The 19,279-nt window shown below is 37.4% G+C and overlaps 2 protein-coding genes across 2 annotated transcripts; one reads left to right on the plus strand and one right to left on the minus strand.

The window, feature by feature from the left end:
• Nucleotides 1–910: 910 nt before the first annotated feature.
• LOC112570377 (serologically defined colon cancer antigen 8 homolog) lies at nucleotides 911–10,162 on the minus strand. The gene is made up of 16 exons (XM_025248794.1): nucleotides 10,153–10,162; nucleotides 9,808–10,031; nucleotides 9,176–9,292; nucleotides 8,675–8,797; nucleotides 7,847–7,933; nucleotides 7,252–7,316; nucleotides 6,905–7,060; nucleotides 5,769–5,907; nucleotides 5,247–5,399; nucleotides 4,692–4,826; nucleotides 4,332–4,448; nucleotides 3,856–3,984; nucleotides 3,417–3,549; nucleotides 2,984–3,101; nucleotides 2,346–2,520; nucleotides 911–2,014 (listed from the first exon to the last, which is right to left on the minus strand). The coding sequence occupies exons 1-16, from the start codon at nucleotides 10,160–10,162 to the stop codon at nucleotides 1,739–1,741; spliced, it is 2,157 nt and encodes a 718-aa protein (XP_025104579.1). The 3' UTR covers nucleotides 911–1,738.
• A 235-nt stretch (nucleotides 10,163–10,397) lies between these two features.
• LOC112570204 (centrosomal protein kizuna-like) lies at nucleotides 10,398–17,725 on the plus strand. Its single transcript, XM_025248523.1, has 15 exons — nucleotides 10,398–10,495; nucleotides 10,719–10,781; nucleotides 11,153–11,315; nucleotides 11,627–11,731; nucleotides 12,164–12,626; nucleotides 12,945–13,110; nucleotides 13,415–13,555; nucleotides 14,098–14,262; nucleotides 14,848–14,998; nucleotides 15,163–15,307; nucleotides 15,894–16,001; nucleotides 16,422–16,557; nucleotides 16,877–16,996; nucleotides 17,193–17,236; nucleotides 17,480–17,725. The coding sequence occupies exons 1-15, from the start codon at nucleotides 10,431–10,433 to the stop codon at nucleotides 17,587–17,589; spliced, it is 2,145 nt and encodes a 714-aa protein (XP_025104308.1). The 5' UTR covers nucleotides 10,398–10,430; the 3' UTR covers nucleotides 17,590–17,725.
• The last annotated feature ends 1,554 nt before the right edge of the window (nucleotides 17,726–19,279 follow it).

Here is a 19,279-nt window from a genome sequence, read left to right on the forward strand (position 1 = left end):
CTGCGGGAATGCTTCTGACCATGGCAATGCGAGATGTTAGTGCTCAATGACGGGTTTGCTGATTGAACAAAATGAAACTTTAATATTGTCGAGTGTTTTGTTTCGAGCTGTTTTACGATAACAGAAGGTGTGTTGTTTTAACAGGCCTAACTAAACACTGTTTTACTCGAGAAAGGATTTCTGGAAAAGAAAAAAAAAACTTTCAGGGAGGAGACATTGTAGTTTACTGGGATAACCGATTTAATTATGTAAGAACTATGGACGGTATGTGACTGCAAAATTCTCCATGCTTCTGAAGCATGAGTCGTTTACAATGGTAGCTAGGCAAAGGAACCACTTCGCAGGTCATTCGAGATCGATATCTATGGCGACAAGCAGTTTATCATCAATGTAATAGGATGTCCACAAATTACAAAAAAAAAAAAAAACTTCAAATAAAGACTTTCTCCTCATCTACTGAAGACTATAGACCTAATCCTCCTTACCCTTTCTGCATGAAGTGGATGTGTTTAACATGAACATCACTGATTGTAATTAGGCAAATGGATGTTTCAATGAAACTTTATTCCCAGGAATTCATCTAAACTGGTTTGCTGAAGAGGTGGGGAACAGAAGGATGGGTATCAAATTTTAGCACCAGTGAAATATGTGCCTTTCAAAAGAAATTCTTGTCTTGTCATGCAGACACAGATTACCAGTGTTAAAAAACCTAAAACCATATTAAAAAAAAAAAAAAATTCGAAGCTCTTCTGCCTTTTGTCATCCAAAAATAAAAAATACCCATGTGAATATTTTCACAAGTTTGTAATGTGGAATTATAGTTTCAGAACATTTTTTAACAGTTTTTTTATATCAAGTAGATTTAAAAAGAAAAAATATTACTTGATTTTTTTTTCTGCCTGCAGGTTGTTTCTGGGTGAGGTGTCTGTGTATAATAATGAAATAATAAGGTAAAGGGAGACAGCTCATACTTAGATCTTTACATTTGTACAGCATGCTTACATTTCCATAATGATGATTTTTGTTAAAAGGTCAAAGCCATCACAAATTAGCTTTTAAAGGTTACAGAAAACAAAAGTGATGAGATTCATCTCTTGAACTTGAACTGTCAGGATGTATAAAGTGACATATGCTAGCACATTGCTCATGTTGCTTTGAGAGCACTGTTCATCTCAGCCTAAAATATTTTTACCAATATGCGCTTCCCTTAAGTACCATGTTAATTACTAGTAAATTAATGATGGTGTAGTAGTTTTAAATCTGTTATTCTTCTGTACAGCTTCTGATGACTTATGCTGTTGAATGGCCAAATGAGCATGCATGCACACACGTTACCACAGACTGAAAGACAAAAAGGCCATATCACTCACACTTTTTGTAAGTCAAAGAAATCGTACTTAGAGTATTATAGTACACAAAAATATATCAGCTGTCAACATTCATTAGGACTGAACAATCTGAATGTTGGGGAGCTTAACCTCAATCTTTTTCAGGACACCTGTCTGATATTTGTCTCTATGTTTACTGTTTATAGAATCCAATAGTGGAATCCACATAAAACAGGGGAATTTTCCTCGGATAGTAATCCCATGCTCATTACATCTCAAACATGTTTACTGAGAAATTAAGAAACACATGCAGTAAAATAGCAGAAGCTTAATTTATTACTGAAAATTAGTTCTGTACACGTGAATCATATCTAGATTATGCAATTTTAGTTAATCACAAAGAAGTTTACTTAATTCACTTTCTCCTTTTCCTCTGCAATATCTTCAAAATCTGCTGCAGTCATGAGAAAATCTGTGATCTTGAAAGTAGTTGCAGGTAAATTTTCTCTTTCTTCTTTGGTTATTGCATTTAAAATGTCATCCACAAGTGGTTTCGATGATGAATTTAAACGAATAATTTCTTCTGTATTGATCCGACTAAGCTGGAAACGCAGGAACTCTACTTCTTTGGCCAGAAGCTGACGATCCCTTGTCAGTCGACTGTTTGCCGCCAGAATCTCAAGAAGCTTAAAATTAGGAAAAATAATACAGTTTTTACATTGTTATGAATGCTTTTGGACAGCTGTCTCTTTTAACAAAATATAAACAACTACATAAATTGTGGTCATTCAGTTTAGAAAAACCTGCACTTTCAGTAAAATTATCAGCATACACTGTGTGTGTGTGTGTGTGTGCAGGTGTAAAACATCACAACCGAAAGAATTTATCAAACCAATATTTAAAGTGCAAAGTCCTTGATCAAAAGTAAGCAATGTTCATCTAGGTCCCTCTGTTATCTTGATAATGACAATGATCAACTTTACTGGTCCCAGTGGGCAATCTTAGATGCCACTTTACCTGGGTAGCTTGATTTTTAGCATGCTCATCCATTGCCTTGAGGCGGGCAGCCATTTTGTTGTGCACCCGACTGTGCTGGTCTGCTTGCTCCTCTAGAATGTTCAGCCTAGAAACTGTGCTTTGCAGACGCTGACTTGTGGTTTCTAGTTCTATTTTAAGCCGGCCACAATGAGCCCTAGAAGAATATAATGGAGTTCAAGAATCTTGATATTTCATCTTTTTAAAAAGCTTATAAAGTTTTATAGCATAATATATATCCTCAGCCATAGCAGCAGTTTATACTATCTCACTTTTTTGTTAACCTGGACTACAAGTATAATTGCTTTAATGTTGATCCAACTTTCAAAATGGTTGATCAGTGTTTACAATTAATAATTTCTCTTGACATTAAAAATACTTTTAGTATAACGCAGAAAAAAAATAAGGACACAGTGTGGATGTAAATAGAAGGAACCTTTTAACACTGAGGTGGAGGATAGTACTTGGATTCCAGTTAAAACTGTTTCCAAAGTCTAGTTAACAGTGCTGAGTGCATCTAGCAGAAAAATTAAAAGAAGACTCTTTGAAAAAATAATAGTTTCTTATTGCAAACCCTTATCACATGAAGAATTTTATTGGAGAAGAATTTACTGAAATACCTGTATTTTTTTGTCAGTTTTGTCAGCTGTATAGTCTGCTGTTGGCATGCATCTCTGAGTTTAAGAATCAACTTGTTTTGTCTACGAAGCATGGAATCCATTTCGTGTACCTGTTGCGCTGTGTATGACAGATGAAAACGAAATGTATGTTATTTAAATCACTTGTATTCAAAAAAACTGTGGATTTCAACTTAATCTGACTGCTAAGGCTTTGAAACTAATACATTTAGTTTTCCATTTCTTCCATCAAATTCAACTCTCTTTTCCTTTTTTCCTTCATTTGCAGTGAGGTTATATTCCAGAAGAAAATAAAAACCTAAAATGAAGCTAGATTTTAATTATTAATGGTAAAACATTCTATAAATGTGCACATGGTGTTAATACAGTGACTCATTTTAGTAAATGGACTTATCATTTAAGGAAAGAAACATACCATGTTTATCATCAGAATCATCCAATGCCATTTTTAGCTTCTCTTCACGGTCTTTGAACTGCTGCGTGAGAAGTTTCAGGTCCTCAGCTCGTCCTCGCTCTATTCCTTCTCTGGTGAGCTTGGCCAGGTGCAGCTAAATTGCAAAAATTAATATTTTCTTCTTTTTTTAAATTTTCTTCTTATCTTCAAAAACAATTCAGTTTCTGTCACTGTGCAACTGTCTTGAAAGGTGTATAAAAATTATAAAATATATTTTAAGGAGAAATCTGTAAATTGAACACTTTTATTTATTCTTATTTCTATTGGCATCCCCCTCCAGTTTCATTACCTACCTAATGGTGCTGTGTGGATATATGTATGTGTGTGCAAGAAAGAGACAGAAAAAATAATGCAGCCTCATTACTATAATGCACCAAAATAAAAGAGAAAATAGACTCACTTCTCTCTCCAGGGCTTGTATGTTGCTGGTTAGAAGGAGGCATTCCTCTTTAGCACCAAGCAAATCTTTTTCTGCCTTATTCACCCTTCTCCTGAGTTCTGCCATCTCAGTGTGCATTAGTGCCCTCTCCTGTACAAGCACAGATACATTAGAACTGTTAACATTAAGAAACACTGTGGCAACAGGCATGAGTACTGATCACCCCTCAAGGAGCAAAAAACGCTGTAGTCCTGGAAAAAATGTGACACTGTAGCACATATAATTAATGTATCATCTACACCATCTGTGGCAAAGCAGCTTTAGTCAAGGGGGTGGAGACTGTTATGACTGACTTAAAGAAGAGGACAGTTTTAGCACCTGCCTGCTCCAGCCTCTCATTTGGCAGGAATCTTCTATGAGTAGTACATGTTGTTAAAGACAAGGGATGCAGTGTTCTGAACAAGTGTTTCAATCCAAAACTGGATATTTTTTTTTACCTTGTCTCTTTCTCGCTGCAGCTGTTCGTACTCTGCACGAAGTCTCTCCGCCTCCTGTGTTGCTGAGCTTCTCTGCAGTATTGCGCTTGTGGAGTGTGCTCTGTAGTTCTCAGCTGCCTAAGTTGCAATAAAAACTAAATCCATTTTAACAGATACTAATGTGTGTAATGTTACTGATGGGCTTTGTTACATGGGCTTCCTGAACCAGAAATAACTGTTCGCACTTATCACAGTATTATACTACCATATATTACTTTCGATAGAACTTATAAATCAGAATGGTCCATAACTGTAGGTTAATTTAAATGTTAACAGTGCTACACCTGATGTTGTTTGCAATCAAATGTCACGTCTTCTCACCATCGTGACTTCTCTGTCGCAAGCCCGGAGCTGACCCTTCACCTCAAGCAACTGTGCAGAGAGCTCAGCCTTCTCACGTCCTTCTTTCTCAAGTTTTTCTGTGAGGACTCCAACATGAGCTGCTTGCTCGCTAAGCTGAAACATTGACAGGGAACACAAAGAAGAGATAGGAAGGAGATGGTAAGATAGAAAAAAGGAGATCACAGATTTAAATAATTAATTGGAGGTCACATAATTTAAAAAAGTGTAGGGTGAAGGATTTGGGGAGAAGAGATCAAGGGCTACAAACTTTTTTTTTAACAGACATAAGACAAGGAGAAAAAAAAAGCAGCAGCAGACCATAAGGCAGAATCAGAAAGAAAAAATTGGAGGGTGAAATTTTCCATGAACACATTTTCTTTGTAAAATGCTTTTAATTAATGAAGAACAACAAGCACAGTAGAGGCATGCAGTTTTAACAGCAGCACCACTTAGTCACAAACTCATGATTACTTATTTGCACTTCTCTGAAAGTGAAATTCATGAAGTTTACACAGATTTTGTAGGATGACTCACCTTCTTATTAAGATCAGTGATAACAAACTGGTTCTCTTGCCGTGCTGCTTCCCGCTCTTGTTGAATCTTCATCTGAGAAGCTCTCACATGCTGCTCAAACCGTTCACGCAGGTGTTCCAGCTCTTCAGCCAACTGTTCTTTTTGCACTAATGCCTGCAAAAAAATAAGGCACAAGGCAAACAACTAAACTACATGTGGAAAATAAAATGAAAGAAAAACATATGCAGTGCCCTTTCCAAAACAATCCCCTTGCCAACATTCTCCTCAAAATGATTGTTTCACTCTTACAGGACAATACTTTTGTGCCCATGCATGTATGAACACATAGGTAGACATACACATGGAAAATCTTACAAAATCTTAATTAAACATACTCATACACACTATAAAAAGTGTATTTATTAATTCTCATTTGCCCTTAACCCCCTAACCCCCAAAACCCATCAAAATAAACTGCACAAAAGGCTTATTACATAAACAAGAAATCAAATCAATATTCTCCAGACATCTTGTGACACAGACCTCTGTCTGTTCCAGCTGAGCCTGTTCCACAAGGGCAATGCTCTTCTTCACTTGTTGGTACAGCTCCTCCTCTCGATGTGACAGTGTCTGGTTTATAGAAGACAGTGCACTAACTCGCTCAAGCAGCTCGTCTCTTTCCCTGGTGGAAACAGATATCCCATAAATTATGTAAATTATGAATGAAAATGACATCATGAAGATGGTTTCACTTGCGGTGTGAAACAGGTGCTGCTGTGTTAAATGGCTTTTTCAGTAATAAAACTATGATCATTCGCAAAAACCCCTACAGACTCATCATTTGTAACAATATCAGCTAAGTCTTGATGCAGTGAAGACCAATTTCAGGCAGTGCCGAGAGTTCAGTGCTGACCGATTCTTGGACTTACCTACTCTTGTAGGATTGTAGGATCTGCTGCAGTGGTGCCTAACCTCTTCTTGCCTAAGCGCTGCACTTGAAACTTAGCGGGGCAGAGCATGGCAGATTTGCCAGAACCATGATGTTAAAAATAAAATTATGTTATGTCTGATTAAAATAAGTGGGCCGGACGAGGCATGCGGTTGGGCACCCTAATCTAGTCAGTCCAGTCCAATCCAGTTAGGACCAGTCCAATCCAAACAGTACAGCCATAGTCCACATTAGTCCAACCCAGTTTAGACAAGTCCAGTCTAATCATCAGTCAGCCCTCTTTAATCCAGTTCAGTCCAGTCAGGCCATTCATTTGTCCAGTCAGTCTGGTTAGCCTAGTTTAGTCCAATCCAGTAAGTCTATTCAGTCCTGTCCAGTCAGTCAATTCAGTCAGTCCATAGGGACAGCCCAGTTCAGTTGTGCTCAACCTTTTGTCGCCTGAGGTGGTTTTGTCAGAATCATGACGTTAAAAATGAAATTATGTCGTATCTTGTTGAAATAAGTGGGCCGGATGAGGCCCCTTCATGGGCCGTAGGTTGGGCACCCCTGATCTACTGCATTCAAAAATGAATTCTTTCTAATGTTACTAACCTGGTGTCACAATCTGAGCTAATTGTAAAGGGACAGTAGGAACAATATTACCAATAAAAACACACAAGCATGAACCAACAGTTTTCAGGGTATTCTATGGAGGGAAAAACATGCCTGAAATCACAAAGCATAAGCTCACTTGCTGATTCTGTCGATGGCAGTCTGCAAGGTGGGTTGGGCCGAAGCATAAAGAGGTGTGTCTCCTAGACCCAAATCATGAGTGGGGATTGTGTCTTGCATTCGTAGCTGAGACTTCAAGTCCTCAACAACTTGTTCTAGTCGATTTACTTCTGACCTATTGGCATAAAAATTTTACAAAGTTCATGACTAAGATAATCTTTTTTAGTAACTGTATAATCTTCAAAATTTAGTATTGATGTTTCCCTGATAAATTCTATTTTAAGAAATGAAAGAACACATGAAGATAAGATATAAAAGAATAACATAAATATATGTCGAAACCTTGTTCTGATGAATTTTACTCACTTTGAATATTCAAGTTGAGCTTCCGATCTTTCCACTTTTGCAGAATGTAAACGACTAAGACGCTCCTAAAAATTAAAAAAAATTACAGACACAAAAAATAAGAGCAGTGACTTAATAAATATGCATGACTTTTCATGTTTTACATGTTCTACTGGAATTGGAGTCTTCTTTTAAGCATTAATGAGTCAACAATAGGTGACTGAGCTGCAAAAGCATGGTGTCACAGTGATAAGAAAAATTGTCTTCCTGCCCCCACTGCATTTGTACACCAGGGCTTCTGCTTACGCAAAAAATTGGGTACAGTACACATTAAAAGTTCGGAGGACCCCTTCAATTTTCGTCAATGGGGTCCCATTCAAATTTGGGCGAAGAACAGGGACCCCCTAAAAATATGAAGAAGGGGTCCCTGGGACCCCAAAGAATTTAGCCTTAGCAGAAGCCCTGGTACACATACACAGATGTATACACATCGAAATACACACCCAGTTAATTATTTTTCTGCCTCTACATACCTGGGAATACCAGTGTGACTATAGTTTAATAGAATGGATTTTTTTCTAAAAGCAGCAGAAACTACAAATTTAAAAAAGCTTACCAACTCTACTTGCCAACGCTTAGAATCATGTCGATTCATCCCTTTACTTAATGACTCTGCAAATCCTTCATCAAATGAACCAACAACCTGAAAAATGTTAATATGCAATGAAAACATTCAGTAAGGAAACAAGTGAAAGTACCTGAGAATTTCCTAGCAACATTAAGAAAATACAGTTGTTAGCAGACTGGTCTGCCTTTAAGTCAGGTGGAACAATAGTTGCCCCCGAAGACTTAGAAGTAAATATTTCAAACATGTCGTTTATCTTCAAACTTGCACATCTGATGTAGAAAAAATATTTAAAGGATTAAAAAGGCTTTTGGGTATGAAGCCCAGATAAATCTGTGATACTGATGCATCGAAGATGGCTGGGAACCTATTGAGAGAGATCATGTTCTGAATAACTCCAAGTGGAAACCCCTGGTTCCAAGCCCGGATGAAAGAAAAGGGTTCCTCAAAAAGGTCTTAACTGGAGACGTCATGAATCTGAAAAAAAAGCCCAGTCTCCCAATGGAAGTTACCTATCTCAGTATGTGAAAGTGTGGGCAGCATTGGAGCACCATCATTATGAATGGAGCCATCACCATAATACAGCTCAACAGCACTTCGTTGCCAAAAGAGTAGCCTCAAAGGACAGTGTCTGTTTAATCATATTCCTTCTGAATGACAAGTTACATCAAAGTTGAGCAACCAGTTCTCAGGATATTAAAAATAGTTGGATACTTTCTGGACAAACCTCATGCACACACACACATACAGAGATACAAGCAAGTTAATTTATGCATATAACAGCAGAAACAGAAGTAAAGATCAGTTATTAGATAACACCTTTGAAAAGTCTCCTCCACTTTGCAGAATTTCATGAACCACAGCTCTCTTGAGTTCTGAGTGCAACCGCATGTTTTCGTCCACAAGTTCTGACAGCTTCATTCTCAGCACAGCAAGTTCCTCCTGCCAAATATGTAATTAATTATGCTTTGATTGATCTGCTATTACTCTATATTTGTGTTTTTGCTTTTTTACAATGGTAACAAATAAAAATGCTATCAAAAGAGTTCATCAACAGTGACTCTCCTGCTTAAAACCAGTTAAGCATTGTAGCTCACCTTTTATTGTCCCAAACAAAAAATTAATAATAATTATTATATTATCACTAATTCCCTTTAATCTTTGAATTGGATATTTATGTGATAGTGATTTATTTTTTTAAAAGAAACTGTCTTTCACTACAAAAAAAATGTGTCCACTGCTATAGGTGAGAAAGTTCATTAGCTGACTACATTTTCTTCCTTCAAAGAACCTCTGGACAGCAGGCAGGAATGACTGTACCTTGGCATATCTGTTCTCTGCGTCTACCTGCTGATGTAAAGCAACATGGTGCTGCAAAAGAGACGCAACCTCTTCTGCACTGGGAGCATCTCGTGGTTGCTGTGTAGCCTGGAGTTCCTACACAGAAGGAAATTTTCAATGTGACATGGATTCTACAGGGAGAGAGGATGAGAAATCACTAAATCATGGTATTATTTGATCCCTTAAGGGTTAGTCATTTCTAAACTTTTACAATCCTTTTCATTTGTTTTCCTGTAAACTACAGATGTCTTGCTGGTGTCTTATATATGACTTGGAGTTACTTGCTATTGCCCTGCTTCTGCCACTGCTTCTCTTAGAATTTGAGGATTGTCACTAAGGCAAAAACCACAAATAACATGGGTACACAGAGAAGAACAAAAGGGTACCAGTTTGTGCCTGATCAACTTTCAATCATGAATTTAATAGCTACCTTTGCCTGAACCTAGCTCAGACTTGGAAGGACTGCCCAATAACTTAACGAAGTCCTGAAAAGATGGTCAAATTAAGACACTACTTTACACTGCACAAAACATGACTGCTTGTAATTAAGTAATCAGTGTTGTTTCAAATTAACTTTGCACACCATATCCACTCGATGAAAGAATAGTTACTTGAGTTTTGTCCAGCATTTGACGCAGGGTATGTGCTGCTGATAAAGATGATCTCTCCGCTCTGACTTCGGAAAATTGTGGCTGACCATCTCGATAATTAAGAACACGAGGCTGAACAAGCGATGCTAGCTTCTGTTTGCAATCCGACGAAGCGATCGCGGAGGATGCTTGTGGAGGAGCTGACAACGTCTGTCGCAGCTCATCAAGACTCTTTTTAGCTCGATCTATAACAATTTTTGTAACGCAAAGACCGAAGTAAGACTGAATAAACAGAAAAAGGACTGTTATGAAAGTTGCAAGCTACCCATCTAAGATCAAAACAAACAAGAACTTAAACTTTATTACTCGAGTTCATTGGTAAGATGTGTCTGAACATGAAATTTATTTTTGTTTAGTCGTTTGACGTGCTGCGCAAACAAGTAAGAGACAAGCATTTTCACAGATGAAAGAAATGCGAACCTTTTAGATCCGTTTATCGGTAGAGTCAGGTTTCTCTCCGTATTCTTCAAAATAATACATTGTCTAGAAAGATTGAGTCCAGTGTCAGCGAAGCAGTCGTCGCAACCAAGGACTACAACTCTGTCAAGGGACGCAACTCTCTTAGTTTCAAACAACGCTTCAAAATGGCGTCGTCAAACGTAGAGTTCTATGAACGGCAAAGAGACCTACAGGAAACAGTGACCAAGAGGTAGAACAATGAGACAAATTTTAGCATATTTTCTGTCATGCACGGCGTTTGTGTGCATGCATGCAGCAGAATCGCAAAACAAACTACTATAACTTAGTTTAATCGTTAGGCTTAGTGTGCCAGACTACTATATAAACTCTATAAGCATTGGCATAAACTGGTTAATAATCAACGACAGTAAATAAAAACGTATTTTACTGCATGATAATTTTTATTATTTCAGTGAACAAGAAAGGCTTCAACTGGAGAAACAGCTCAAGCTGTTGTTAAAGAGTGAACAGAATAGGTAGGTATTTTGACATATAGGTTTGACCAGAGTAATCGTATGAGTCACAGGTAGAGAAAAGCAAAGACATACAAATCCCACTGTTTTATTGTAGCATAACTGTGCTACATACTTTGCTACATTTTGATCTTGAAATTATAATGTTTAGAAAAAGAAAATAAAAAAGAAATAAAAATCATGAGATGAAAGACCTGCATGATTACTGCAAACTGGAATATCAGACTTATGTTTAAAAAGAATCTCTTATTATAAACTCGATTAAAATTTCTCACTTTTATAGCTTTTTTGAATCATGGTAAAATCCAGCTGTTAAGACATAAATAATTTTTGTTAATTAACCATACATATATTTCCTAAAATTTTCCTGTTAGTTCTCAAATGAAGGCAACTCAACTCCAAACCTACTGGAAAAAGATCTGTGCAGATGAAAAAAGAGCGCAACAACGAAATGCTATGCTGATGCGGGAATTTGAACGAATTGATGCCCATCTTGTGTCAACAGCTGCTCGAACTGAGCGTTTACAGTTCTTGAAAGTAGGTCAAGATGATTAAAATAATATAATGAGAGCAGTCAGTTTATGTATTGATATCGTAGTTCTTATGAGTATCATAAATGATTTCCTGTGCTAGGAATATATCTTATCCATATTTCATCATCGGAATTAGAAAACTGTGTCTCTTTACACTTATATGTTGTTTTTTTATTTAGAGAAAGAAGAATTTGAAGTCATTGCTCTTGAGATTTTGAGAAAAAGCATGCACTGTTTGCCCTTCATCAGAGGACTGAAGCTTAACAAATGTTTTAGCCATATCCTTGATGCTCTTTTATTTGCTTCACTTGATAGCGGCAGTATGCTGACTATATTAAGCAGACCTACCCAGAGTGGACAAACCTGGTTGAGAAAAAGATCATAGGAGGAACATCAACACCAGAAAATCCGACTACTCAGGTAGTGGTATTGAATGAACAGCACAGAGAAAAAAGAACTACTGTTTTATGAAACAGTACTTCCTTTCTGTCGGTGATTCTGGACTGTTGGAAGATGGGGTAGCAGAAAGTATGGAGGAAAGGAGTGAGAAAAGGATTTGGATATAGGATATAGTGGGGGAGGTGTGTGTCACTATTTGCAAATGTTAATTGATGCTGTGTTGATTACTGGTGCTAGTGCCCTTCTTTTCACCTTCTTTCCAGTTGGTATGTCTTTGACCCAGTCCTGGAGGTATATCTAATTTGATGTGGGGAATATTATGCTGTATTTGAAATGTTGTAGAAACTTTTGTGATTTTCATTTTTTCATTATGTTTGAAAGAAGATGGTGTAACATTAATGATGATTCAGCACTGCTTGTAAAAAATTGCTGTACCATTTGGTTTTCTTGTAGGCTGAGAAAAATGATAGAACATCAGGTGGTAGACATTCCCAAGAATGGACAGAAGCTGAAAAAGATGAATTACCCGTCCAGGTCCAAGAACATGTAAAGAAACAGCAAGAGCCAGAGGCTTCTGGAGACAGCTCTCGTGATAGAGATAGTCTGAGAGGAAGAACTGTGTTGAATCCACCTCAGACTGGCACAGCTGGTACACAGAATGTGAGATCTATGGGAAAACTAGGCGATGTGAAGAACATATCGTCCAGAGAAATCAGCTTTTCAGGTGCTGCTGGGGATGTTTCTGATGTTAGATCAGTTGGTAAGCAGCAACAGCAGACTCCTCAACAACCTTCATCAATGAAGCAGGTGGCAGGTAGCTCACAACTCCAGTCAACATTCAGTGACAACATATCTAGATCAGAATATGCTAACATAAACCAGTTCAGCAATTTACACATGGGAAGTCCACATAGAGGTGTGTATTTGTTTTTATTTTTAAATCTAGCTCTCCTCTTTCTCTTTCTATGGCATAAACCAGTCAGTCATTATACATGTGTGTATGTGCATCTTTGTGTTCAAATATATGTGTGTTCATTTGTGTGTGTGTGTGTGAGAGAGAGAGTGCTTGTTTGAGTGTTTATTTGAGTACTTGTGCCCAGTTTTCATCTGTTTGTATTTGAGAAAAAAAGATGAAAGAAAAAAAATGAGAGTGAGCAAGAGAAACAGTGAGCGTACATGTCTGGCTGTAGAAATTTAAGAAAAAGACTATCTTTTGTGTATTTTTTAACTGTAGGTCAGGGAGATTATGGAACTGTGGACCCAGGCAATGAAGATGAACTGAGTGACTTCGGCAGTGTAACCGAGATACCTTTAAATGGAGGAGATTCCTCGCCATTGAAAGTTGCAGCAGAGAGAAAAATGCTCAGAGAAAATGTTGATGAGGCCATCCACAGTACTGGGTAATGTCCGGATGAAGGTGTAACAAAATACTTCTCTTTTAAGAAAGCAGTTAAATATGTCTTCTGTCTGTGAAAAAATTTGACCCTTAATGTGTTTTATCAGCCGTGCCACAGCAGATATTTTGAAATTGACTGTGGTGCACAGCATATAAGGCATGGCAGATCTATGTGGAAGAAAATAACTTGCAGTCAGTTGTTATTATATTTCAGCTTATGCATTACATAATCAAGTAATTTTCTCACATCTTTTCTCCTTCTTGGAACTATTGAGTCATTGGCTTGGATTTGTGTTTATGACTTGCAGGTCCTTGCCTCCACAGTTAACTATAGATGGTCTTATCCGACTGTTACACCACATTGAGTCTGACTTTGCAAGCAACGGACCAGAGGGAGACTATTATAGATCACCTATTCTAAAAACAGAGGATAAGGAGAATATAATACAGTGCGTAAACGAGATGTTGGCTTGTGTTTCATGTTGCGCTGTTTGCTTCACTGGCTTGAGTTTTGTTTCTACTTTTCTGATATTGATTTTGTATGTGTTTACATCTGTGTTGTTACCTAATTTTATTTTCACATTTGTTAATCAGCCCTAATGTAATGTGCACAATAAACACACATAAAGATATGATATTGCATAATACAAACCTTTAGTACTTGTATTATTATCAACGTCTGATATCCAACTTGTATCTAAGGAACAGTTTGCCTATGACTCAACTGACTGAGAAGTAAAATCATTATTGATCTTTGATGCTTGTTGTGACAAGCCTTGCAATATTGTAGACATACCTTTGACATACTTTTAAGTAGCCCACCCTATACATAATTGTACCAAACCCTAGATAGATCACATTTTTATTCTGCTTGGCAAACAGACCAGACATTATCAAGGAAGTAGAAGAAAATAAATCCATGACTTATTCATGGTATTTAGGATTAAATTACTACTTGCCATTTTCTTATAGGATCCTCTGATATTTGCAGACTAGCCAATGCTAGCCGTGATTTGTCGACAGTGCCATCATCAACTGCCAGTCACTTAGTGCTGGAACAGATTTCTAGTGTTGTACGCAGTCTGCCTGAAAAATGCCTTATCAAGGAAGATCTTCTAAAGCAGCCTCCTGAAAAACTTGTGCTGTCTGACATAGGGTTGGTAATTATTCTATATCTGCACATTTCTTAACCAAAAAAGAAAAGAGAAAGAAGTGAAAGACAGAATAAAATGAAAGCAGACAAAAATTATCAGAGTACATATCTCTCTATTCATATTATTATCTCCTTATTTATTTCATTTATCTAACTTTTTTGTTCCAGTGTATTAGGCTGGAAGTAGTCTTGGACAGGCACAGATCACTTTAGTAATAATAATAAAATTACATAGCATTGTATCCTAGTTGTATGGGCAAGCTCATGAATGACACACGCATGTGAATGCTCATACATGCACACACACACATATACACTTGCACACAACAAAGCACACACCAGGATTGAATGTTTTAATCCATGCTGGATAGTATTTTCTTCTGAGCGAAAACAGTTGAGTTTCATGAGTGATACTACCATCTCTTTGTTGGAAGTCCCATTAATAGCAAAGAACTTTGCTGCATTCTTTATATATGTTGTGTAATAGTTTGAATAATAGCATAGGGCAATGTACTTTGTGCTTCTTGCATGAGCTAGTTGCTCTTAGCTCTCTACTCTTACCTGTTAATCTCTGTCTTCAATCAACAGGAGAAACCTCACAAAGGATGCCCAAGTCTTGTGGACGGTCCTTTTCTCCCACTTTCTGCAGCTGCTGGCAGCCAGAGTAATGGAGGCAAATGAGATTGCAGCAGTCTTTGTGCCCTGCTTGGTGATGGATCGATCTTTATTCCAAGATAAGGTTTGTTGAAAGCTGTATAGGAGGAGGTCTACAAAACAGTATTTTCATGTCTGGTAAAATTTAAAGTGTCCTTGCATGCAAGTATAGTGTTAGTGGCCCCGACTTCAACAGTGGGAGAACTGTTTGGTGACAGTATAGTGATATGGGTGTTTTTGCTGATGCAGGCATTTGTGCTTTTGGTTCATCTGCTAAAAGCTAATGATGGGGAGGAGGAGCTCGCAACTGATGCCTCTAGCATTACATCACCTCACCCACCAGCTACTCCCAAACATTTGGGTGGTTCAGGAAGTCTCACGGAAGATGGCAGAGGTATGTGACTTAGCAAAACAGAAGACTTGCACATACAGATGAGTAGATTTGATTTGATTTCCACTGTCAATGCTCTAAACACTGTAAACACTGTAAATACTTCAAAACACAGAATGGAGGGAAAGAATGAAATAAAGGATGGAAATTTAGAAATGGAAAATTAATGTTTCATGACAGAATGAAAGAGTGTGTACAGACACATATGCACATTTACACATGCATGCTGTTACATGTGTTTTGTTACATGTATGTTGTTACATGTGTTTTGTCACATATGTGTTGTTACATATGTTGTACTTGTACATGTATGAATGTTTTGTCATGTTTACAAAATTCTGTATTTTTGCCTATGTGGGTCTCTGAACTGTATCTGTTGATTCTGTATGTATGAGAGAAGGAGCGAGACCTCACATCATTACGATGTATAGTTTGTGTGTTTGGAATGTGGTGAGAGAGAAAAAAATATGTTTTCAAGCTGCATTCAGTTTGTTATATTTGTCTTAACTGTAGTTGTGAGCCAAATGAAAGTTTCTATTTTAACCTTGTGCCTTACCTTGATGAGTTACCACCCATCATTTTATGGCAGTACCACCACTCAAATTTCCTGGCAGCCTGATAGACAGACCTTTCAGTGATGATGAGTCCAGTTTCTTTGATCAGAGCCTGCCAAAAGACCAAGCTGTACCACTTAATGGTAGGTTTTCTTCTTTTAAAAATCCTGGTTTTTTTTTTTTTTCTAGTTCTTGGTTGTTAAAAAATGTTATAGCCTTCATCGTTCATAACTCATGGATTGTTTTTTCATCAACTGCTTACACTATCCTGCATTTGTTGTCTCCTCATACATGAGGGAATTCAATGCTTACATATTTAGGTGTTGGTTTGGAGAAAATTATGGTCAGTTTCGGTCAGTGTTGTTGGTGTAACGAGTTTAAGAAAGGTTATCTAAGAAACAATCAGAACAGTTCTGTTATGTCAGCTTTGAAATGGGCCTAATTGTTTGTCTGGTCATTCCTTTCATAAATAAGAAGTGTGGTCATAGGGCTTACTTTATTTCTGATGGGCTAGGTTTTCTTGATTTGCACATTTAGGGTTCCACTAAAATGATGTGTTTCAGAGACCTCAGCATATCAGCAGATGCTAACAGGGACCTTTTCCAGCCAGCAACTTGGAGGGCATGCATTATCAGATGACACAGATGATGACGACATGGAGAAAGAGTTTGCTTCTGCTTTATCTCCACGTATCAGCATGTAATATTTAAACACCTATAAACATTTGTACATGCATATTTTAGTCTTCAGTTTGCTTGTCAGTCCTTGCCACTTTTTTTTTTTTAAACATTTGTCATGTTTATCACCTCTTTTAACTTTTTTATGATCATTATGTTTTTAGGTCCTGATCGTCCATGTGCATTTATGAGTTTTATATACACACATACACATGTTCTTTGCATACATTAATTGTGCTCATGAATATATTCTGCATAGATGTGTATATGTACATGCCATTTGGAAATTCCCTCCCAAGTGGTATCAGACTGTATGTTCTAAATATCATTTCTTCCTTCAGGCCTGTTTCATCAACCTCTCATACTAAAGCCACAGTCCAGCAAGGACCTGAACCAGCTGTTTCATTAGGAATGACTTCACCAAAATCACCTGTCCATGTCCCCACTGGTATCAAGGAAAAGTAAGTCTTTAAAAACTGTTTGGTTTGATGCATTTTTTGTTAAGACTTTTGATTTTAGTGTCATGGTACTTCAAAAAATGATTGTGACTGATTTTTTCATGCCAGCAATTATTGTTTGAGTAGTAAAGGTGAAAAGATGGACTTCATGGACAGACTACAATTTTATTCAGAGGTTAACATTATGATTTATTTTCAGACCAACTTTAGGCTTCACTGGCTCCAGTCAAATAATTCGACAAGGTCAGTCTGCATTCTACTGATTATCTCCTTTCAGATAAATTTCCCCATGGCTTTATTGTTGCTTCTGTTCACATGTTTAAAAAGATAGGCATAAGAAAATTGTAGATTTAGAAACTGTACTCTCTCTTACACATTCAAGCATGAACATACACACATATACACACATTTGTGCATGCACACACACATAATTGCTGTTTATGGAATTTGTTATAAAGTGCTAACAATGAAGACTGTATATTCCAGGTCTAAAGATTGGATCAGATTTTGACACAGACTCAGAAATGGATCCCAGATTGTATGGAAGCATGAAAAAGCCAGATGAGGAACAAGATGATTTTGATTTTTATGACTGAATCACTTGAGGCAAGACTGCTGTGATAGTTCATTGATTTTGTCTATGCATTCCAAAGATTTATCCATCACCTCCTTCTGCTGTCATATATTTTTCACATTCCATGAATTCTGATGATTGTTTAGTGCCTTTAGTCCCTTAACCCAGTGGTTCTCAAAGTGTGGTCCGCGGACCACTAGTGGTCCGTGGGCATAAGTTAGGTGGTCCGCGGCTGACAGTCGTCATATGTCAGTAAAGTGATGTTTAAAGTGATGCATTCCTCGCATTAACATTTTAATTACAAATAACGAGGTATACGTAGTTTTATGTCAACTTATTACTATATTACTTTTACAAAAGGACATTAAGTTTTGAATTAAAATGAAACAAATGCGCCAATTTAAATTTGAAATTCATAGTACAGACTGATTTTTAGGCCTTGATGGTCCGCCATATTTTTTACTTAGGCCTTGGTGGTCCGCCGTAGGTTTTACTTAAGTAAAGTGGTCCGCGGTCTGAAAAACTTTGAGAACCACTGCCTTAACCTATGTGGTAATAGGGTGGACATTAAAGATAAAGCAGTTGACACTCATGGTCTGTCGTTTGCTAGACACAGTCGTAGGAGGGTTAGAATATGTAGATGGGTCTTCTCTTTGGCTAGACCAATCATGTATCCAGACCAATTTTTGTATTTTCTGATTGTATTTAAGCCTGCTTTTAACATACCATAGAGAATAAGGAGAGTATTCTTGGTATGATCATTGTAACCAAACTATGACAGCTTCTTGATTGAGGAAAAGAACAGTTCCTGGGGATGGCTAGTTTTTCTTCTTTACTACAATCAACAGATGTTAGTCTCATACTCAGTGAAATGCTAATAATCTTTAGAAGCACTGTATGTTAAGGCCTTTGTTCTAGAGGTTTGCTGTGAGGGTCTAGCTTTCATAGCCATACTGATGACCACTCTTGTAAAGTTTCTGTTCTCTAGTTTTAGTGACTATTTGAACTAGCATGTGAATTACATGTGCTAAGGTTTGAAATCTGTGGATCTTTATTCTTTTGGCATTGTTTTTTTTCTCTGTTTCAAACTAATGTAGCATTATATTATGCATATGTACAAAGCATTTTAAGGAAACCAAAGACATTCATAGATATACATGTCTTTGTGTATACATAATACACTCATATCTATCTTGCACACTCGGTGTCCGGTCACTTAATCCCCAGACACTTCATCCCCGACACTTAATCCCCGAGACATTTAATCCCTAAGCACTTCATCCCCGACACTTAATCCTTTATATCTGTCAAAGCATTGAATTAGAAAACGTCATCCCCACACACTTATTCCTGTATAGAGCAATAAGTGATTTCTAATCACTGATTCTTCTATAAAGCATTGTTTCATGCCTCTATGACACAAACAACTCTGTGGAGGGTTTGCATCACACCCTTCAATCTCTCTTCTCCTGACATCACCCAACGATGTGGACATTCCTTGATGGTCTACGTAAGGATTGTCAATTCCACAAGGCGTCTGTTCTACAATCATGCGCCGGCACAGAAACGTCCAAAGGAAATACGCTGAGTTAGCCAGGAGAATTAGCAACATTGTAGAGAGATATGAGTCAGTGGATCGTCTTCTGTACCTCCGATCATTAGCTTACCTTTCATATTGATTAACAACAATTATCTCGCGAACACTCAAGAAC

The sequence above is a fragment of the Pomacea canaliculata genome, linkage group LG8 (assembly GCF_003073045.1).
Source record: "Pomacea canaliculata isolate SZHN2017 linkage group LG8, ASM307304v1, whole genome shotgun sequence".
NCBI classification, from domain to species: domain Eukaryota; kingdom Metazoa; phylum Mollusca; class Gastropoda; order Architaenioglossa; family Ampullariidae; genus Pomacea; species Pomacea canaliculata.